Source organism: Chinchilla lanigera, unplaced genomic scaffold (assembly GCF_000276665.1).
Source record: "Chinchilla lanigera isolate Chin_1 unplaced genomic scaffold, ChiLan1.0 scaffold00044, whole genome shotgun sequence".
In the NCBI taxonomy this organism is placed as follows: domain Eukaryota; kingdom Metazoa; phylum Chordata; class Mammalia; order Rodentia; family Chinchillidae; genus Chinchilla; species Chinchilla lanigera.
In genome coordinates, this window is record NW_004955445.1 from 1248600 (window position 1) to 1272095 (window position 23496).

The 23496-nt window shown below is 39.7% G+C and overlaps 1 protein-coding gene across 6 annotated transcripts in view; it reads left to right on the top strand.

The window, feature by feature from the left end:
- Positions 1-23496, top strand: part of LOC102028027 (serine/threonine-protein phosphatase 4 regulatory subunit 1-like) — an 82374-nt gene that overhangs the window by 22314 nt on the left and 36564 nt on the right. For all 6 annotated transcript variants that reach the window (XR_262291.2, XM_005392243.2, XM_013518341.1 and 3 more), the window contains exons 3-5: positions 8988-9120; positions 19829-19935; positions 21210-21352. Coding sequence is in view for 5 of the 6 variants with exons in the window: in XM_005392243.2 (XP_005392300.1) it covers positions 8988-9120; positions 19829-19935; positions 21210-21352 (383 nt within the window). In the remaining variant the exon portion in view is untranslated. The remainder of the gene's footprint in view (positions 1-8987; positions 9121-19828; positions 19936-21209; positions 21353-23496) is intronic.

The window sequence follows — 23496 nt, forward strand, 5'->3', positions numbered from 1 at the left end:
TTCCAAACCAATCAGTGGACTAATTTAGTAATCACATATCCTTAATCCTCGCATTATACTCTTAACCCCGCATCACACACTCTAGATCCAGCCACCTCTGAAAAACCCCATGAGGCTTTGGAGGACATCTAGACACAAGCTGCAACAATATCTTTGGGTTTTGTTTTCTTGATCTATTCTGCCAATTGGTGTGTTTTCATTGGGGAACTGAGACCATTCACACTGAAAGTTATTAAGGAAATAAATATATTGACTATAGTTTTTTGTTTATTTGTTTTGTGCTTATGTTTGCAGGAGTTTATAATTGAAGACTTTGTTGCCAGTAAGGAGATCTGTTTCATTAGTCTGCTTTTCAGTGATGCATTCTGGGCATGGCTAACTACGGTCTTTGTCTGTGTCCCAAGATCTGAGTACCTATGTTAATTTGGGAGAGAAAATGCAGTGCAATTGTCCTAACACTCAGTTCTCCGGGAATGGACTGTAGTATTGTTAATGTCACAAAAGTAATCTGGGCAGTGGCATACAGAGATAACTCATTGCTAGCACAACTATGTGATCCTGGCAATGTCAGACAAATCAGCAACAATAATACTGTTCAAGAAAAAAATTGAATATTGGCATACCATAAGAATCAATAATGTACCGTATTTAGCCATAAAAAGAAACCACAATTATAGTAGAAACACTAAGACAACCCAGTTGTTGATATACAATGCACATATACTAAATGGGAAAAACTGTGTCTTCAGTAATGACAGAAAAGAATCTTAACAGTGATAACATAGAGTTAACTATCTAATGACTAACAAAGCTTAACGTTATAATACTACAGACAATAGGGGGTAGGAACAGGAGAATGGAATTAGAAAAGTTTGAAAAATTAAACAAGGGACGTGAGAAGGAAGAGAAGTGAGAAAAAGGGTCACATTAAAGAGTAGAAGGATATTTATAGAATTAGGTAAAGGTAACAAAAAATGAGAACTAGAAGATAAAAGATGAAAAGGAAGGAAAAATAGAAAAAATAACATGGGGAATAAAAAGAAAATATTAAAAGGGATAAAGAAAGGAAAAGAAAAAAATAAGGAAAAGTAAAAAACAAGGAAGAATGACAAAGGAAAATTCCCTAGATCCCAATAAAGCAGTGAAGAAGAGAGGGGGAACAAAAGAGGAATAAAAAGGAATCCAAAACCAGAAATTTCTCTGAATTTTTGAATGTGTAGTTTCCTTCTGGAGTGTACAGTTTTAGAGTCTAGCAGTGCATGTTTTTCTCCACCTAGCCTTAGGGCCTGCAGGTTTGTGAAGTCCTCACCCACATTCCAGAGGCCCCTCTGTTTAGTCCAGGCTGTGACAGTGTCTGCTTCATGGCCCTAGATAAGGAAGGCAGTGAGACCCCAGGTCATGCTGGTGCAGCAGTATGGTGAGGGCTCTGGTATTCACTGCCAGTACTTTCAGAGCCAGTACTGTCCTCGCACCTTGGGAAGAGGTAGTGGGGCTCATGCCTTTCCCCTGCCCTAGCTACCAGCCCTCATGGGGTCCAGCTTAAGGAAGAGATGAAGGTGCAGCTACTGGAGCTGCAGGAGCTGGTCCTGAGGCTGTTGGCTGAGTGGCAGGGCTGGTTCCTGTGGCTGCCCACAGCCCTGCTGAGGAGCCCCCTCCAGGATCTGCAGTTGCCACGAACTTGGTGCTGCTGTGGCTGAGCAAGGGGATCTTTGCTAGGTGAGCCTTGCGGACAGTGCCTAGTGTACACAAGAAGCATCCGGCCAGGGCCTCCCCCTTGTAGCCCCCCCAGACCCCACAACAGGGCAGATCATGCAGCTGCTGAGCCAGATCCACAACTTAGAGGAGCCTCTGGGCAGCAACCCCTGTATCCCCTTTTTGTACCAGGCGGTCAAGAACAATGAGATGAAGATTGTGGCAATCTGAACAGACTAAGCACCAAACCTAGAGAAGCAGAGCAGGATTGTCCCCACTGTCCCACCACTCAGTCTCTGACACTCTATCTTTGCCACCCTTTTATCTTTAGAGTAGCAAGAAAAACTAAACAAATTTAAAAATTTAAAAAGAAAAATTGTTCTAAATAAAAATTATACAAAGATTTAAAAAATTGAAAAAAAAAACTGAGAAAAATAAAGTCCCAGTGCCAATCTGTCTCCTGAGGTTTTCTCTCAGCTGGTCACTGTGGGAGGGTGACACAGGGAACCCTGGAGGGAAGTCATCCCTCAGCTGTTCTAAGTCCTAGATTCAGTCAGCCCCTCTCAGAAGGTGCCTGACCAAACACTCTAGTATGGTGGGTGCCTGCACTGGGATCCCTTGCCGGATGTTGCCTGCCATGTGGGAATCCCCTCAGAGCAAAACCCCATTCTGATGCTGCAGATGACAACGATATGGTCTCTCTCTGGAGCCCTCAGCACTCAACTTGCTTGTGCAGAGCCAGGCCCCCCTCCCCATGTGGGGCAAGCTGGTAGCAGGTAGAGAGTCCAGACTGTTTCATTCCGTTCTCTGCACTGTGATCTACCTCTCAGACTTCTCTGTTGCTTTTATTTTCCTGTCAGTTCCTTTCTAATTTCTGGCAAGGTACTGTACCTATCTTTTTTTCTTCCCACGTTGTTATTTTCCAGTGTCCCATTCCGGATCTCTGAGAAGTTGAATTTTGCTGCCACTTACACTCCACCATCTTGATTCTGTCTCTTTTTCTGTTATGATATTAACATTTTTTAAAAGTTTAAATAAAAGAAAAATTAGGAAAAAAAACATTAAAAGGATACAGAATCAAACAAAGTGATAAGAAATCCACAGTGGTTGTTATATTGCATATTATCTTCAAAGTAGTTTTTTTTTTTGATATTAGCATTTTTAAAGGATTCATTCCCTCCCTGTCTCTATCTCTGTCTCTGTCTCTGTCTCTTTGTCTCGCTCTTTTTTTTTTTTTTTGAGACAAAGTCCCTCTGTTTAGTCCGTGCTAGCCTTGCACTCACTCTGTAGCTCAGATTCCTCAAACTAACAGTCCATTTTGGTTAGTTTCTATTGCCTTTGAGTTCTCCAATTTTTTTTTTTCAGTTTTCTAATCTGCTGTTAATTTTTTCAATATTTCTTGATTCATTTATTGTTTTTTCATCATTGGAATTTATATTTGGGTCTTATTTATATTTGTTTCCTCAACATCATGTATTTCTGGAATATATGGAACATTCTTTTAATTGCTATTTATAGAGAATTTTCTGTTTTGTCATCTCTGACATTTGGGGAGCTTTCTGTAATCACTTTGTGGATGATGATCATATATTATTTGAATTCTTTTCACATTTGGTAATATTTTACTGAGTGATAGTCATAAAGAATTTGTATGGTTAGTTGCTAGATTTTACTGAAAAACATCTATATATTTGGTAATGTCATGATGCGTAGTTAAGCTTGATGGGTGTAGTTGGATTCCACTGAGAATTGTTTTAAAGCTGTATTAGAGCAGTTCTAGAGAAAGCTTTATTGCAGACACAGTTAGCCCTAATATCCAGATAGTACCTTTTTGGAAGATCCTGCACCATATGCCATCAATTATGAGCCTTCTGTGACCAGTGGGAACATGAATTAGTGCTCACTCCATATTTGTGCCAAGAATTACTCTTCTGGCTCCTTCCATGTTTGGATAGTTTTTTTCTCTAGTGTACACAGATCAACGCTCAAGTAAGTTCCATGGGGGCCACCATGCTTATCATGTTCTCTGCCCTCCTCCCCACTCCATTCTGGTCCCTCCTTTGCAAATTCAACCTTCTAGACTGCCTCAGCTTTTGGTCTCTTTTGATGGAAACTGCCTTTAGGTGGTAAGCTGCTGTAGTTTAGGGCTCCCCTTGTTTGTGTCTTTTTCAGAGGAATCAGTCTATGCAGCCCATGGCCTAGAGCCTAAAAAGTTTTGTTTTACTTATTCAGTTTTGATTTTCTGTTTTGTAAATTGTGTTGGTTTACTGTGTTGGTTTGGGGCTTATTTTGCAAGGGGAACAATATAATACAAGACACATATTTTATATGATTATTTATAATAGTCACCCAAAGGATGATATACAAGAGAGTGCAGGAAATCTGTCCATACACTAGAGACCAAGAATCCAGCCGAGGGCCTGGATCCCATGGTAATGTCCTACATGAGTCCAGCTGAAGGCCTAGAGCTCATAACAGTGCCTTCCACGAGTTCACCTGGAGTCCTAGAGCCCGTAACAATATCTCATGCAGGCCTGTTTCATGGATCTGTGCTGGGAAGGCCCAAAGGTCAGTGGTGGAATCTAGGAAGTCTGTGCCAGTGGGATGAAGGATGTGTGCTAGCAGGCTGAGGGATCTGCACTGGAGCCGGGAAGCAATGCTCAGAAGAACCAGAGCTCCCCCGAAAGGTACCACAGCCGTCCTCAGCAACAGTGAGGTCCCGAGTTCCTCCGACGATCAAGAGAGTCGAGTTCCCATCAGGGAAGCCAACACAGCAAGCTTCTCTAGGAGACCGGCAGTGCACCATCTTCCCCTCCGGAGCCAGGAAGCGATGCTCAAAGGGAGGACCAGAGCCTCCCCAAAGTGAACTGAAGCTATTCTCAGTGCCAACGAGGTCCCGAGCTCCTCGTAGGATGAAAACAGCCAAGTTCATCAGGAAAGCCAGCATGACGAGCTCCTCCAAAACAACCAACAGCTCCTTACAGCTTCTACCAGCTCCCAACAGCATTTCTCTGCTCCCAACAGCCTCTTTAGTTCCCCAAAGCCTTTTTCCTTCTCCAGGTCTGCCTCTTATGCTCCTGGCAACAGTTCCCAGGTGGGCCTCCCACACCCAGCACCAGGCTTACTCAGTTCAGCTGGGGGTTGTAAATTGACCACCAGTTGTCAGTCTACTACATCCACTTTTGCTATCTTACCTGGAAATAAGTCTTTCTCATTTCCTATCCACAATCTTTCCTTTTGGCTTTGTTGTTCTTTTAGTCTCCATCCTCTTAGATTTTTCTGCTTATTTGGTGATAGAACACTGGGCTGGACTGCAGAACTTTTAGGTTCTCAGAATCCTTGGGCACATTCATTTCCTTGTCTGTAAAATGATTTTATCAAGATATATTCTTAGGCTTCTTCTTGCTTCTCTGTGATTCTATACTATAACATTCACTGTTTCAATTTCTTCTCCATTTTTTAAAGTTTCTGTTAGGAGTATCATTCCTTCTTTTAATCTTTTTGTGGAATACCTACTACTGGACATAACCTGCACTGGGTGCTGGAGTTTTGTACCTTCATGGGGTTCTCAGGGCCACTAGGACAGATGTGTTGTCGTGATGGCACCCAGTGCCAGCACTTCGGTGGCCAGTGTTGGGAAGGAAGAGCCACAGCTCCAAGACAGTCTGTGACAGCAGATTGGCCTTCTCCCTGGGGGCTGGGGAGGTCTCGTTGGGACACTGAACTCAAGTTGGGGTTTAAGAAGTGAGGGTGTCTCAGGCCATGGGAACAGCAGGAACAGAATCATTAAGACTAGCACTTAGAGAGGAGATGGGCAGGGTTCCTTTAAAAATTAAAATTAATATCTAGGTTTCCTTTCTGGCACTATAGCACAGTGTGATGTCTGGAGTCTGACTGAGTTCAGACTTTGACTGTACAACTCTCTAGCTTTGTGAACTTTGACAACTTTCTTAACCTCTCCAAGCTGCATTTTTCTTAGTACAAACATGGAAATAATATGGTTGCTATCAAGATTTAATAAGCTACTGTACACAGAAAGCTTTTAGCACAGTTCTTGGTTGGGAAATAACCAATAAGGGTTAATTACTATCTAATATTTTATGGCTTTTAGCTTTTATTTCCTTGTTTTATATATAGTGTAGTAGAATCATTAATATTCTCCATTGACAGCGATTCTCTTATGAGACTAATTGCCAAAGCCTTAGTTCTCTGATTTAACAGTTTCTTGTGAAGTATCTGGATATTTTCTTTTATCTTAATACAGCAAGTTAGTTCTTAATCCCTGAAGTACTCCGTAGGCCTTGAAGACCCTCTGAAAACCCTGTTCCTGCATAAAAGGCTCGGGTGACTCTATTTGTGTCCAGAACCATCTGTGAGCCCAGCAGGTCCAGAATCACTGCTTTGGACTTGGTCACTGTTTTGAATCCACTCCAGGCCAGCTCCGTAGGTGCTCTCTACACATCTGTGGAGTGCAGGGTATGCTCCTGTTGGCCCCTAGGAGCAGTGTGGAGAATACTTACACCCAGCACTGCCACTCTTGGCTTGGCTGTGACTCCGTCTAGTCCCATTCATCTGAGGGAGTGATCCTGCAGAGAAACAACATGTTTTGATTATGCTGTGTGTGTTTTTGTACAAATGTATAAGTCTTTATTAAAATTCTTAGAGTAACTGTTATACAATGTAAATTTTTAATAAACTCTTATTACTAGCTTAAAAGAATTAGCTGATAAAAAATGTTTTCAGTGTTTCAGAGAAAATAAGCACCTAAGCATAAGCTTGTCATCTCTATTTTAAACTCTTATCAATTACTGCCTAAATTGGCTTTGGTTTTCTGTCTGCCAGGTAGGACTCCTGCTTTTTCACACCAGTAGTGCTACTGGCACAGCTATCTAATTTTCAGCGTAAAGAATAGTAGGGTGCATTTACACCTCTGTAGCAGGTGCCGATTGATCTTCCTGGACCCAACTATAGAGACAGTTCTCTTGCCAAAACTAGCCCCAAGGAGGTCTTTGGCAGCCTGTTTCTTTATCTTTATTCTTTAAGGTAAAAAATGGGAAGGTTGACTGAAGGGAGTAGGGGAAGGGAGGACTTTGTATATATATTTCTCTTTATTGTGCACAAACTCCAGCCAGGCTGTCTTTGAAACAGCCAGCATCCTCTTGATAATGGAATTTCAAATTCAGGCACTTCCTTCCCTGCCTTATCCTTTTAGTGGATGCCCTCATCTCCAGCAGGAATGGAATGAGGAGATATCTGCTAATAGAAAAGATTATCATAACAGGGGTTCTTAAAAATGCCCATATTTTATAATATGCATAAATGCATGCTCATACTGCGTTGCCATCTGAGCCAAGGCCTTGTTGATGCACAGGCACCCTCCTTTTCTCCGCATAGCACACCCGTAGGCTTCATCAGCATTCTGGTCTTTACATGGGGTGAAAGATCTGTGCTAAAAACATGGACGTAAAACCTTGTGTTTGTAGTATTTCCCACTTGTTTTACCCACAGCTGTGTTTCAGTAATTCATCTCTGCTGAATCTTTCTGAAGAATTCAAACTAATGTTTGGGAATACAGCTTTGTTTTGACAATCGTATGCCACTGATTACATAATATTTCCCTGAGATATTTAATCAGAGTAAAGAAAACTAGCATAAACAGCTTTGCGTACACAGATAACTCACTCTTAGTGAGCACAGGACCCTTCTGACAACAACTGTGCAGGGTCCTACTTCTGGATAGCGCAAGCTAGATGAATGACGAAAGGAAAGCTACATAACCTCTCTGGGTATTGGTTTGCTCATCTGTAAAATAAGGATAAGGATAGTCTTTACTTGGTTGAGTTGTGGGAACTGAATCATACTTGTAAAGCACTTTCCTACCATTTACTCATTACAAGTACTAGAAAAGTAGTTACTGTTTTTATTTTTATGACTGTCCCAACAACTCCTTTTACCAGTGTGATTCTTGGAGAGTAGCCTCTTAGCTATGACTGTGTCCTGGGATTAATCAGTGTGTTTTATAGAGTGGATGGAAAGATTAAGTTAATTCAGTGGTTGGTTAAGAGGTTGTTTGGTGAAATGCATGGCTCGAAAGTGAATTTATTCATGATTTATGAACATTTACTGTGTGCCATGCATCATGCTAGGCCCAGAGAACCCAGTAGTAGGCAGCTGCAGGCCTGCCTGTGAGAACCTGTATTGGTAGCAGGATGAATGGATTGTATATAACATTGTACAGTAACACGGCAGATCAGCCCAGCTTGGTACCACCTGGGGCACTTGAGGTAAGAGGACAGTGGACAGGGAAGTCTTTGCTGAAGGGTTGCACCCTGCCTGAGACCTAAAGGTCAAAAGGAGACAAAATGTGGCGAATAACATTTGTAGAAGGCCTCAGGGGTGCAAAGGCCTCCTGTGATTCTGCCACACCAAAGCAAATGGTGGTGATCTGTGGTCAGAGTTGTTCAGATCATGTGGAGGTGGGCAAATCCACACATATGAACTCACCTGTCTCACCCCATTTAGAGAGCAAGGGTAGGGTTTATCCCCACCGGCAAGATGAAATCATGGAAATCTAGATAGGTTCAGTGACTTACTCTGGGATTCCGCCATCCCAGGAGCATTTGTCTCCAGAACTCATGACCTTAGCCACCCACCATGCTGGAGAGAAGGATGTGCCTCGCCTCAGGGATGTAGGGCAGAACAGGCTTAGAGAAGAAGAAAAAGGATGCGAACTGGTGAGTTTCTCACCAGTGCGAGCTGGAGGAACCTTTCAGACTCTGTGGGGAGGGTCAGGTAGGTGGGAATTTATGTCAAGTACATGAACCTTGTGACTACATTAGTGTAGGCAAAATGTTTGGAGAACTTGCTGTCAGATTCTTGCTGTTTGGGCAGAACCTATTTGCTTTTTCCTTTGACTATTTTAAATGTGTTTGAGTAGAGCTACATGGCCGCTTTTTAGAAAAGCGAGGCTCTTTGTTTCCTGGCTTCTGAACTCCCCAGTAAAGGAGTGGTGCCTATTTATCCTGTTTGAAACTGAGGCCGGCATCAGACAGATGGCAGTAAAAGAAGCCATCTAGCTTTTCTGTATGACTATAGTCTTTACCACCTTTGACGTAAGGTTATATGGCTATCCATTTTAGATGGATTCTCAAGGGTGTCTTTCCTAGGAGCTTCTGCTGGAAAGGTCTGACAGTAGAAAGCTGTGCCAGTAGGCCCCATCTTTGCCTATGTCTGACTCATCACAGTGAATAGACACTTCTGCGTGGGGTATTTGAGTTTCTTCTCTTCCCTTCTAGATGGATTTGAAGACTACGGTCCAGATTGTGACAGTATGAGACTGACAGCCTTCTTGGACATCCCAGGCCAGGATGAGCTGCCCCCTCTTGCACGCCTGGAAAAGTATGCTTTCAGCGATAACATCTTTAACCGGTAAGCATAGCAGTCCTTCGCACACCCACAACTTGCTGCTTTATTTGCTTTACACTGATGCTGGTGGCCACTTCTCTGTGACAGCTTTGAGGAGACTTATGGGTAAGGTAGGATGCATGCTGTCTGCAGGATTCTTGGATTCTGTCTGAATGGCCCCATTTTATTAGTCTTTTGTGTTGTTTCTCTTACTGTTTTACTGACTACCTGGTAAATCAGGAAGGCAGTGGCAGTGAAATTTAATGGTGTTTGGGGGTTAGTACTGCTAAGTGAGTTTCTTTCACATAAACACTCAGATTGTAAAGTGAATGCATTGCTGTGTGAGAGACGTGGGGAAGCATCAGTTGCAAGTGTTGCCTGAACACTTTGGGTTAGGTTGCACAGTGCTTTGGGGACTGTGACGGCAACTTGTTCTGCCATGCTCCGTTGTCAGTCCTTATGGTGCTGCAGGGTTCAGCTGCAGCTCAGACACTCACTCCCCACACCTCTCCTCGCTTTAAGATGACCTTGATTCTGATCTCTGAAGAAAATAGAAACTGCGCCATCTCTTTCCATCCACAGTCCATGCAGACTTCCCCGAATCTGAAAGTCTTCCTCCTTCCTTCCTGTCTCTGTGCTCTTGTTCTGCTCCTTTGGCTGGCCCTCAGTCCCTGCCGCCTTTCTTTCAGGCATAGATTTTTTTGTATTGTTTGTTTTTTGAGACAGAGTCTGGCTACGTAGTTTAGGCTTGCCTTGAACTCACTATGTAGCCCAGGCTGTTGTTGAGCTCCCAGCAATTCTCTTGCCTCAGCTTCCCAAGTGCTAGGGTTATAGGCACATACCACCTTGCCTCTTAAGCATACCTTCTATCTCTGTGTTGTTTGCCTGTTACACTTGGCCTTTTCTTCCACTTACAAACACTGTCTCATCTCATTTTAAACTATCTTCTGAGTTTTTCTAACTTTGCTCTGCCTATCTGTACCCTCTTTCTCTTCTTCCTTTTTTTTTTTTTTTTTTTTTTTTTTTGACACGGTCTCCCTGTGAAGTTCAGGCTGGCCTTAAACTCACTGTGTAGCCTAAGCTGGCCTTTGAACTCGTGGCAATCCTCCTGTCTCAGGCTCCCAAGTGCTAGGATTACAGGCATGCACTACCATACCTGGCTCTACCTTTCTTCTTTAGAGACTAGATAACACTCAGAGAGTTTCTGGCTTTACCTTCTACTCACTGTTTTTTGTTTGTTTTTTTGGTTTTTTGGTGTTTTCCGGTACCAGGAATTGAACTCACGACCTTGCGCTTGCCAGGCAGGCGCTGTGCCGCTGAGCTGAATCCCCAGCCCCTACTCACTGTTTTTAAAATTCGTATTCTGTTCACTGTGGTGGCACATGCTTGTGGTCCTGGTACTCAGGAGGCTGAGGCAGGGAGATCTTTGTGAGTTCAAGGCCAGGGTAAACTACATAATGAGACCCTGTCTCAAAAAAAAAAAAAGCAAGAAAAAAATTCATATTCTATGCTAAACATACGCTAGGTCCCTTACATGATTGAATCATAGAAAACTACAACCGTATTACTAAGTGAATTCCAATTATTCTTCCCATTTTACAGATAAGGAAATGATTTTGATTTAAATGTTCATAGTTAATCAATTTTTTTTCTTCTGTGGTGAGTGCTTTTCATGTTATGTGAAAAAAGTTGGATCTAAAGTCCATCTGAGGGCTGGGGGAATATATCTCTAGGGTACAGTGCCTGCCTGGCTAGCACAAGGTCCTGAGTTCAATTTCTGGTAACCGCCCCCCCCAAAAAATTAAAGAAAAATAAATTCCACCTGGAATTGAAGTTTTTTGTTTGTGCGTGATGTGAGGTGGGGTCAGGTTTTGTTTCCTGCCATGTGGAACCAGGATCTGGTGCCATTAAGCGGACGAGTCTGGGCTCTGAGCTGCTGCCTTTGTCTGCAGTTGGATGTGGACCTTCTGGTGTGCTCCTCTGGCCTGTTTATCTTAGTCACTGCACCAGTACTGTACTCTCTCCATTACTGAATTTTGTCATATCACGAACATTTTCCCACTTCGTTCTTCCTCTAGGTTCTTAGCTATGCTTGGCCCTTAGTGTTTCCAAATACTTTTTAGCAGCAGTTTTCACTTCCCAGGAAAAGAAAGAAAGAAAGAAACTGCTAAGATTCTCATGGAATTGCACCTTGGATTAATTTATAGAGAATAGACATCCTTCCTATATTTAGTCTTACAATCCTGTTTCTTCAGATTTTCTTCAATTTCTCGCTGTACGCACATACACAAATAACTATGAAGCAATAGCATGTAGTTTTCTGTCATAGAGACCTGTATCATTAGATTTACTTCTAGGTATTTGATTTTATATTAGTAAGAACTATGTTGTTTCTTAAACTTTTGAATTGTTGGTAATACATGAAAATGAAATTTAAAAATATTTTTAGTCATCTTACTGAGTAAGCTGAATTCACTTATTAATTTTATTGTAGTTCCTATGAATTCTTTTAGGTTTCCTACACATGTCAGTGATGTTGTTAGCAAGAAATGATAGGATTTTTGCGGGTGGGGGTTGCGGGGGATTGAGCCCAGGGCCTTGCACATTCAGGCAAATACTCTTATCACTGGGCTACGTCCACATCCCAAACAGTGACAGTTTTTTATTCCTTTCTTATTTTATTTCATTTATCTAGTTTTTTTTCTTTTGAGACAGAGTTTTGGTATACTGCCTACACTGACCTCAAACTTGTGGGGCTCAAACAGTCCACCTACTTCAGCCCCCTGAGTGGCTGGAACTGACTACAGGTGTATGCCACAACACCTAGCACACTTAGAAGTGTGCTGCCTAATTTTCAAATATTTAAAGATTTTCCAGATATTTTTCATTACTGATTCTCACTTCTTTCGTGGTCAGAGAACATTCTTTATGTTACTAATCTTTTAAAACATTTATTAAGATTTGTTTTTATGACCCTGTATGCATTCTGTCTTGCTGAACTAGTCCTTGTACACTTGAAATGATGTTCATGCCATTGTTTTGAATAGAGTACCTTATAAGTATCATTCAGGTTAAATTGGTTGAAAACATTGTTCAGGTCTCCTATGTTCTTATTTATTTTATGTACTTGTCAATTACTGAGGGAGAAATGGTGGCATCCTCAACTGTAAGTGTGAATTTACTTGTGTTTTTCCTTTGAATTTTTATGTATTTTGACACTGATGTGTTTTGACACATTTAATATTGTTCTGTCTTCTTGAAAAGTGATCTCTTAATCAAATCGTGTAGTGTCTTTATCTCTAGTAATATTTCTTTTTCTAAAGCTTACTATGTCTGATATTAATATATAAACTCCAGCTTTCTTTTGTGGTACTGGGATTAATCCCAGGGTCTTGTGTGTGCCAGGCATGTGTTCTGCCACTGAGCGCCATCCGCAGCCCTCTAGCTTTCTAGCCTTCTAGCTTTTTTTTGACTAATATTTGTATAGTGTATATTTGGGCCTACTTTTAACCTATGTCTTGTAAGTATTTTTACAGAAGACATGAGGTTGGTTTTTTTTTTTTTTATCCAAATTAAGCATCTCTGCTTCTTAAGAGTTGATTTACATTTGCTATTATTGTTGATGTTGTATGTTAAATCTACCATCTTCCTATTTGTTTTTTATTTATCTAAATTGTACTTGTTTTTTTCTCTTTTCCTGCCTTTTACAAGAATGAAGTTTTTTGTTTTGTTTTGTTTTGCTTTGGTTTTTGTTTTTTTCCGGTTCCGGGAATTGAACTCACGACATCGCGCTTGCCAGGCAGGCGCTGTGCCGCTGAGCTAAATCCCCATCCCCAAGAATGAAGTTTTTTTATAATTCTATTTTATCTCTACTGTTGGCTTATTAGTTATACCTCTTTAAAATTTGTTTTTGTTGGTTCTTCTAGGAATTACAATGTGCTTCTTTCATTTATCACAACATATATTAAATGAAAGTATACCACTTTGTGTGTAGTGCAAGATATAGTTTAAGAACTTTACAACAATCTGCTTTCTTTTCTCTTCCCCAGCTTTTGTGCTGTTTTCTTACATTTACCTTTTACACATGATAAACCCCATAGTAACTTGATACTATATTTGTTTTGGATAGTCAACAACCCTTTAAAACAATTAAAAATGAGAAAAGTGTGTTTTGTATTTGCCATAATATTTATGCATTTTATTAATTTTTGTGAAATACCTATTTCCAGCAGGTATTTTTTTCCCTCAAGAACCTCTTGTAGCAGTTCTTACTAGTGCAAGAGTGCTGTCCAGGAGTTCTCTGCTTTTCACTTTCATTTTTTAAAATGGCTATTCTTGATTTACAGTAACAATTTAGATTCACAGAAAAATTGGGTGAAAAGTACAGCATTCCTGTATTCCTTCCTTGTCCAGGCCTGTCCAGCTCTCTCACTAGACCTTTATTATATGGATCACATTCATTGTAAGTCCACCTCTCCTCATTCTGATTCTGATGTGTTCGTCTTGCACGTCTGCTTGTGCACTGCTCCTCAACTTCTGGACAAGTTAACGTTCTTTGTTTCTGGAACACCCTGTAGGTACTGACAGACCTCGTCACTGTAGGTCCTGGTAGATTTTCTTGCCTGCTTCTGGATCTGGGCTGTAAGTGCCTGTGGGCAGGAGCTCGACTTTGCTCAGCTTCTCCTGCTAAGTTAGAGCTGGTTAAGCTCAACACATGCCTGTTGCTGAGTGAGTGGGTAAAGGGGAAGATGCAGGGCTATTTCCCTGGTTATGTTTCTAGGGAACATTTTTTACTCTGTCATATAAAATTGAGCTATCTTTTTTTGTTTTGGTTTGTTTTGTTTGAGAAAAGGTCTGCCTACAAAGTTCATGTTGGCCTTGAACTCACTATGTAGGTGAAGCTGGCCTTGAGCTCAGGAAGATCCTCATGCCTCAGCCTCCTGAATACTGAGATTATAGGCATATACACCACACCCGCATCCATCGTCTTTTTGTTTAAAAATATTCACAAAAATAATACATGCATATTGAAACATGTAGTAGTTTGGGGAGTTTAAGTAGTGAGACTTTCCCTTTTCCCTCCACTCAAACTGAACAATTTGTTCTATATGCCTACAGTCTTTCTTAAATAAGTATAGGTACACATGAACGTGTATGTACATATATCACACATACATTCTTAAATATGATTTTCATTAAGAAAGGAGCTCATACTATGTAGAAAATTCTCCACCTTGGCTTTTCATTTATTTTATCATAGATATCTAACTACATAAATAGGGGTGCCTTTAAAAATGGTTGCAAAATATGCCAAGGTATAGATGGGTTGTAATTTCTTTAACACAAAGTTGTTTGCAGTTCTCTGCTTATGTTGCTCTATCATGGCTGAAATCCTGGAGGGCTCATGCTGTGCCAGGTACTGTGTTAGGAGCTTCCTGTGCATGTTTCACAGGGTCCTCATGACAGACTAAGGGCAGGGATAGGGGTCTCTCTAGAGGGACTCCCTTACCTCGTTAGCATAGCTGACAGTGAAAAGTGTTGAGGCTGATTCTGCTTATCCACTGTCATCTCTCCTGGTCGTGCCAACTTAAAGCACCAGGTTTTCCAAAGTATTGTTTCCAAAGAGCCAATTTGTTTTCTTTAGCTCTTTCCCATCTGTATTCACTGCAGTGAATTGTCCCTGCTTCAGGGTATGTTCTTATCCCTTTCGTCTCTTTTCCTTAAGAGGGCACGTCCTTTGTGAGCACTTGAAGCTAGATGCAGATTTGTCTATCCATTCTATGGCCTTAGAAGCAGATTGGGGATCTTAGTTGCTTGATTTCCCAAGGGAGGCTGACATGAATGCGGTCTAGTGAAATGTAATCAGTGATTTTCTCTATAGTGTCTCTTTTGACTTCCCCAAGCCTCCTGCCTGCCAGATCTTGACCTGCCATCCCCAGGGTGGTATAAGTCTCTCTGTGGACAGGCTTGAGTTGATAGATTTCTCCCTGTAATATGCTGCGCCAAATGACTGCCTCTTCAAATTCTGTATTTCTAGTCTTCTTTTCCTGCAAATCAAGGTGGGTTTTTGACTTCAGCTAATTCTGACACATGCATGGCCAGGAATGATGTGAATGGGTCCTGGTGTGTCATTTACTCAGGAAAGCACACAGAAGCAGGCAGAGACAGGTGCCAGTTCCCACTTCCTTAAAGGATATTTGCAGAAACTGTAATTCCTCTTCTTACACACTGAGACCTACAGACCGCCAAGGCTACTGCTGATCACCCTGACTTTTCTACTCATCACTGTCTTTGTTTAGAGTGACTTTACTGAGTCATAGTTTACATAACACAGAATTTGCTCACTGTAAGCATCCAGTCGGATGAGTTTGGGTTAATGTATACAGTCATGCAACCATTCCATTACCATAATCCATTTTGAATATTTTTATCACTCAGCAAGTTCCCTTGTTTCCCTCATTGCAGTTGATCCCTCCCTCAGCCACTGCTATGGGCAGGCAACCACTGACATGGTTCCTAATATTTTCAGAAGGTTTTACTTTTCTAGAACTTAATTTAAAGGAATCATATGGCATGTGCTCTTAAGGTATCTGGCTTCTTTACCTTAGCAAAATGCAGTAGAAATTCATTCCTCTTGTTATCAGTAATTTGTCCTTTTTTATTTTCAAGCGTTTTCCACTGTGTGAATGTTCTGTATTTTGTTACTCATTGATGGCTATTTTGAATAATGCTTATATGAACATTCTCGTGCTTTTCTGTGTGAACGTGTTTTCATTTCATTTGGATAAATACCTAAAAGTGAAATTGGTGGGTTGAATGATAAGTGTGTATTTAGCTTTTTGAGAAACTGCCAGCCTCTTTTCCAAATCACCTGTACTATTTTGCATCCCTACCAACAATGTCTGTGAATTCCTTGTGCTCCAACTTGGTGTTGTCATTATAATTTTAGTTCTTCTAATGGTTTGGTATTATCTCATTGTAGCTTCATTTTACCTTTGTGCTTTGTTTTGTCTTTAAGCTTTTTATTTTGAGATAATTTAGAGAAGGGCTGTAACAATGGTATGAGAATCCCTTACACCTTCTGTTCAATTTCTTCTAATGTACCTACTCTCAACCAGGGTGATTTTGCCCCCATGGGACCTTGGCAATATCACTTGTCAGAGTAACATTTCTGGTTGTCACATCACTGAGGAGAGGAGATGCTACTAACCCTAGTAAGTAGAGTTCAGGGTGCCACTAAATACCCTCTACTGCTCAGGACAGCCCCAGCAGTTACCTGCTCAAAAACAGCAGTAGTGCCAAGGGCAAGAAACCATGCTGCAGTGTTTATCTCAGATATAAACATGTTACATTTATCAAAACTAAGAAATTACCATTGGCATTGGTCCAATGCTAGTAATGAAACTAAAGACTTTACTTGAACTTTGTCTTTAGATTGTTGTTCTTGCCAGGCATGGTGGTGCGTGCCTATAATCCCAGCACTTGGGAGGCTGAGGCAGGAGGATTGCCATGAGTTTCAGGCCAGCCTGGGCTACAGAGTTCAAGGTCAGCGTGAACTGCATAGCATTACTCTCTCTCAAAAAATTTTTTTAAAAAAAGTATTACTAGATTGTCGTTCCTTTTTCTATTCCAGAATACCATCTAGGGTACCACGTTGTATTTAGTTGTCATGTTTCTTTAAGTTCCTCCACTGTATGATAATTTCTTGGTCTACCCATATCTTTCATGATCTTGACATTTTGAAGAATAGTAATCAGGTATTTTGTAGAATGTTTTTCAAAATGTTTATGATACTTTCTTGTAAGTAGACTAAGGTTATGAAATCTGGGGTTCCACACCCCAGAAGTGGTGTGTTCTCATTGCTGCACATCAGGAGTGCATGATGCCCGTGTCTTGTTACTGGAGATGCTGACTTTGATCACATGGCTCAGGTGTTACCTGTAAGGCCCATTGTGATCTATATTTTGCTGAAGACGTGACATTTCTTGGCTTTTTAATGTATATGGATACATTTGTACATGTGAAGTTAAAAATCTTTCACATTTTAAAAAAAATGACAGCTTTATTGAGGTTTAATTTCTGTATCATACAGTCACTACCTTGAAGTATACAAGTTGATAATTTTTAGTAGAGTCACAGAACTGTGCAACATCACCACAATGGATTTAAAAACATTTTTTCACTTCTCAAGAAGAAATCCTGTTTCCATTAGCAGTCATTATCCATTCATCCTCAGCCTCCTAATGTAGCCGTAGGCAACCACTAATCTACTTTCTGTCTACAGTGATTTGCTTATTCTAAACATTTTATAGAAATGTAATCTTGTAATATGTGGTCTTAGCAGGACATGGTGGCACATGGCTGTAATCCCTGCCCTCTGGGAGACTGAGGCAGGAGGATTGCAAGTTTGAGCCCAGCTTGGGCAGTTTAACAACTAAGCAAGATCCTGTCTCAAAATCAAAAAAAATTAAAAAGGCTGGGGATGTAGCTCAGTATGAAAGCCCTAGGTTCAGTCCCCAGTACCAAACCCAAAGCCAAAACCAAACAAAACAACAAATAACGTAGTCTTTTGTGACTTTTTACTCAGCATCCTCTTTTCAAGGTTCATCTATGTTATTAGCATGTGTCAGAACTACAGTCCTTTCTGTTGCTGAACAAAATTCCACAGAGTAGATATATTGTGTTTTATTTATCCATTTGTCAGTTGATAAATATTTAGGTTGTTAATCAGCTTTTGTTGGTTATGAATAATTTATGAACACATTTTTAAAAATTGGGCTCCTTGTTATTGAGTTGTAGGAGAAAAAGAGTGATTTATATATTCTGTATATATCTGAATTGTCAGATATTATCTCTAGTCTGTTGCTTTTTGTTGTTGTTGTTTTGTTTGTTGTCTTAATGACTAATTTTAGAAAATTAATCTTAGTGATTAATTTGGCAAAATTTTTTAGTTTTGATGAAGTCCAGTTTACACTGTAATTTTTTTTAAGGTTTGTATATTTTAGGATCTCAGAAGAACTGTAACTTAACATCACAGAGATTTTTTTTCTGTTTTTCTTTTCTTTTCAGGAAGTTTTATGATTTATAATTCATTTTGAATTAATTTTTGTCTATGTTAAGAGGTAAGAGTTAAGGTTCATTTTTTCCCCCATATGAATATTTATTTTATGAATATAAAAAGCACCACCTTTTGAAAAGATTATCTTTTCCTTGTTCCCTATAGTAAAAAATCACTTGATGATGTATGTGTGGGTCTATTTCTGAAACCTTACATTGACTTTTAACTATTTCTCATGCAATTTTATTAGTTTTTGCTACATAGTTTGAAACTCTATTCGTAAGTACAGAAACATTTTAAATTATTATGCCTTCTTTATAAGTTTAACTATAAACTGACTATCCCTGCAGATAAGCTTTATCTAAATAAACTGATGATCCCTGCAGATAAGCTTCATCTAAAATTCAGCTTTCTTTTGACTACTGTTAGAATATCTTTTTTCATCCTTTAATTTTATTTATTTGTTTTTCAGGCAGGGCCTTACTAGATAGTTCAGACTGTCCTGGAAGGCAGCATGCAGCCCAGGATACTTGAAACTTGACATCCCCCTACCTCAGCCTCCTGAAGTGCTGAGATTACATTTGTGCACTACCATGCTTGGCTCATCCTTTTATCTTACTTGCATTTTTATGTTTAAAGTGTGTTTTTTACAAGCAATGTCTAGTTAAGTTTTTTTTTAATACATTGTGTCAATCTTTTTATTTTTTTTGGAAAGTTTAGAACATTTACATTTAATGGAGTTACTGGTAGGTGGCTCAGACCATGCTTTCCTACAGAGACAAGAGACAATTACACTTTCTCCCCTGCTGGCAAGAGCCATCTCTGGATTGTGTAAGGCACTCAGTTCCTCTGCCCCTTACACACTCTAGGGCCTCAGTCAGTACTCTGTCCTTTAGCCTTCAGGTTGTCTCTGCAAAGCCTGTCTGTAGCTTTCCTTAATCCTTCAAATCCAGCTTTGGAGGTCCTTCTCCTTTTATGGTTTTTGTGTTTAATCAGCACAGAAAGTTGGGAAAGTGAAAATACTAGGTAGAGAAATGTCTGAATTCTAAAAATTAATTAGACTCTTACAGTCTATACTTTCTCATTCCTCAATCATTAACAGAACCACCAGATGCCTCCCTGGGCCTTTTCCTTTTCCTTGCTTAATTCACTCCTACTGTCAAGGGCTTTTCTTACAAGTCTGTCTGGGTCTAAAGAATTAGCAAAGTGAAGAAATGGTTTTCCTTTATCTCAAGAGGAGCTGAAAGTGGTAGTGCACACCTGTAATCCCAGCACTCAGGAGGCAGAGGCAGGAGGATCACTGTGAATTTGAGGCCAGCCTGGGCTACAAAGTGAATTCAAGGCCAGCCTGAACTGCATAGTGAAACCTTGTCTCAAAAAGATAAAACAAAACAAAACAAAAACAACAGTAAAAAACAACCAAAAACTAAAACCTCAGAGCACCATTTGAAATTCTAATAACTGCCAGGATTGAGGATATGTGTTCCCAGTTGCTACAGGATTGCAACCCAAATTGGAATGATGGTGTTTGGTTAGTCCTTGATGCCCTCTGTCCTCCTGCACTGAGATTGTCACTCTCCTTTGCTCCATGTATCTGTTCTTAGCACAGTTCCTGGAATTTAGCGTCATTTAGTTAATGTCACCCAAATTACTGATCATTTTTTGTCTCCATAGTCAGATTATTGCCAGAGGACTGCTTGATATCTTCCGGGACTTCAGTAACAATGAAGAAGACTTCTTAACAGTAATGGAAATTGTAGTCAGATTGTCAGAAGACGCAGGTTTGTGTAATTACTGTGTAATTTTACTTTTTACTTGAGAATTCTAAGAAATTTTGTATAATCAGTAGTAGCTAAATTTTAAAAACTTGTTTATTAATCTACCAACTTTAAGCAATATCTGACCATCAATGGGTTTTGTCATGAAGAATGGGCATCTTATTTTAAAATGACTAAATTGTTCCTCTTTTTTTTTTAAAGAAAATTAGAATGACTAATGCTATGAATGCCGTTTACCCTGGCAGTTAGGCCTTTTGTATTTCCTGAGTTTTGCCAGACTATTTGTTGCTAAGAAATACCCAATCAAAAGAGGTGCTTTGGATTAGAACAATCCCAATCATTAGTTTCTCTCACCTGTGATCTCTGTGGGCTAATCTTGATTTTTCTTTCTTTCTACTTCACCATGATTGCTGTTCTGGAAGAAAAGCACATTGCTGTACAGCAGACGCTATGGCATTGTCTGCCCCCGCTCCCCCAGTAACGACTGCAGATGAATGAGTAGTGGGTTGCCCATACTGGCAGCTGCTCTGTAGCCTGCTTCCCTGGACTCATAGTGAATGGCTAGCTGCTTCAGAAGGTTTTGGAGATCATAGGCCTTAGGATTTGATCATTTTAACTGAAAATAGAAAAGTAAACCTTCCATATAATTCCCATATTAGTTTAAAATATTCATATGAATACGACACAATACTTTTAAAAAGACCCAAGTGGATGTTTTGAGTCTTTAAATGGATTCTCTTTGTAAATGAGTCACCATTTACAGTGCTGCAGCAATTATATATTTGTGTTAAATTTAATGTGGTATATTGGAGCTAGAGCCGCTCTTTTGTTTAATGCTTTGCCTTGGAAATAATTGGGATGTGTGGATTATGGGGGAGTGCATTTATGAAAGAATTATTTATAATGTATACATTCTGGCTGGAATTTAAATAAGCACAATCCATAGGTCTCACATATAAGCCATTAGTTGTAATAGCTTTTGGATGCTGGCCCAGCATGCAGACTTCTTGCTCCTTCCTCGATTTATATATGGCTCGTTATAATAGAGTTGTCATTCTCTCTTCTTTTTATGTTTTTATATTGCAATATAGCTTATTAGCTTTTTAAGCCTGTCGGTAGCATAAATACTCTAAATGGGAAATGATTTTTAAACTGCATTTGTCTAATTTCCTTGATGAAGTATTTTAGTAAGAAAAGCTAGAAACTATCGGTATATACTATATAAGATGCTTGGCTTATTCTTAATATAAATCTTTTTCTATTTTCTCTTGCTGTAGAGCCCACAGTGCGGACTGAGCTGTTGGAACAGATTCCTCCAATTGCTACATTTTTACGAGAAAACAGACCAGACTTTCCAGTAGTGTTTTCTGAATATCTCATACCTGTGGTAGTAAGGGACCTTACAGACCCAGACAATCAGGTTTGAGAATTGTCACCTTAAGATTTTTTGTTTGTTTGTTTGTTTTGTTTTTCTTCCGGTACTAGGAATCGAACTCATGACCTTGTGCTTACCAGGCAGGTGCTGTGCCACTGAGCTAAATCCCCATCCCCTCACCTTAAGATTTTCATACTTGTTCAAAATGCAAGAGGCTCTGAGTTCAATCCTCAGTACTGGAAAAAAAGAAAAAGATAGCTTAAATAAATTTTCTTCAGTCTTAATTTAGCTGACATTCATAAGTTAGAAAATGCTTCTTGCCACTAATTGATTCAGGGACTAAAGTTCTGTTTGTGTCCAACTCCTCTCATCATATGGGAAGATAGGCAGCACTCCTTCTTCTGGATGCAAGATTTCTTGTTTTAATTTTTTCTTTCTTTCTCTCTCTCTCTCTCTCTCTCTCTTTTTTTTTTTTTAGGCAGGGCCTCATTATGTAGTTCAGGATGGCCTTGACCTCACTGTGTGCCCAGGCTGGCCCAGAACATGCAGTCTTTCTGCCTCAGCCTTTCAAGTGCTGGGATTACAGGTGTGCACCACCATGCCCAGCCTCGTTAATTTTTTATCGTGGAAGATTTCTAACACATACAGCAGTAGAGATAATATTAAGATGAATGCTCAAGTACCCTTCATCACTTCAGTAATCATTAACGTTTGATCAGTGGTTTTTATCTTACCTAGATAAAATCTAGCACAGATAAAAGCTATCTGTAGATACTCTGTCACTTTAGTTGTAAATACTTTAATATGATTCTCTAAAAAATAAAGACTTTTTAGAAAACGTAATGATAATGCTATTATAATTATAAAAAATAGCAATAGTTACTTAATATCATATCTAGTCATTGGTCAGATTGTCCCAGTTTTCTCATAAATGTATTTCCTGCAGGTGATCTGTTCAAATCAGAATACAAAGGAAGTCCACAGGTTGAATTTGGTTAATGTATGAATCTTAAATCTTTTTGATGATCAAATTGCTCCAGAGTTGACCAATGGGAGCCCTTCAGTTGGCTCCAGAGTCTTTTTGACAAGACTAAATAGACTTTGATAGTGCACTTCTACCAAGAGTTGATCATTTCTCCAAGGGGCCCAGGTTCCTTTATAGGGAAAATGATAAGAAACCAGAACATAGGTACTGGGGATGCTCAGAGCTGTAACAGTGAGACTGCTTCTAGGGACAGAGCAGTTGCTTTTTTTTAAATAAAATCCTTCATGAATTTATGTATTGATATTTCCAACTCAAATTTAAGATTGTATGGCTTTTACTTAACTGTCTTGATTTTATAATTGTATTGTTTTTTTCCAAAATGATACATAATATAAATGTATTATCACATGGTATAAATCTTGCTTCTTAATAACATGAACGTGTATATTCAAAATAAAAATGCTGCTAGTCGTTACTAATAGTGTTACAGGATTACTGAATATAGTTTTAGATTCCTTTGGAGTTCTTCTGTCTTTAGGCCACTGCCACTAGAGACACAGTCACATTTATGTTACTGTGCTTTAAAAGCTTAAAATCGGGGCTGGGGATTTAGCTCAGCGGCAAAAGTGCCTGCCTGGCAAGCGCAAGGTCGTGAGTTCGGTTCCCGGTACCGGAGAAAAACCAAAAAACCAAAAAAAAATAAAAATAAAATAAAATAAAATAAAATAAAATAAAATAAAATAAAAGCTTAAAATCACTTGCATTAACCTTCTCTGCAGTTAAATCACCAGCTTCATAGCGTTACGTTTATTATTATTGTGTGTTGTATGTTTTCTTCCCTTTTTCTTTTCTTTTCTTTGTTTTTTTTTTTTTTTTTTTTTTTTTTGAGAAAAGGTCTTTGTTGCCCAAGCTGATGTTGAACTTCTGGGCTCAGGTGAGGTTACCTCTCCTGCCTCAGCATTCTGAGTAGCTGGTAGTATAGGAACATACCACTCTTAATTCCCAAATCAAAACTCTAAAACAAAATATATTTGGAGAAGTCTGACTTCATTTTCTATTTCTCTTACTGTTCTCTCCCTGCTCTCTAGGTAGCCATTTCCTTTAGGTTTTGGCTTATTCTCATCTGACCATTCTCGAGCAGTCCTCATGCTCCATAGCCTTATTTTTTCTCAGATGCATGATGCCAGACCCCACTGCTGCTCTG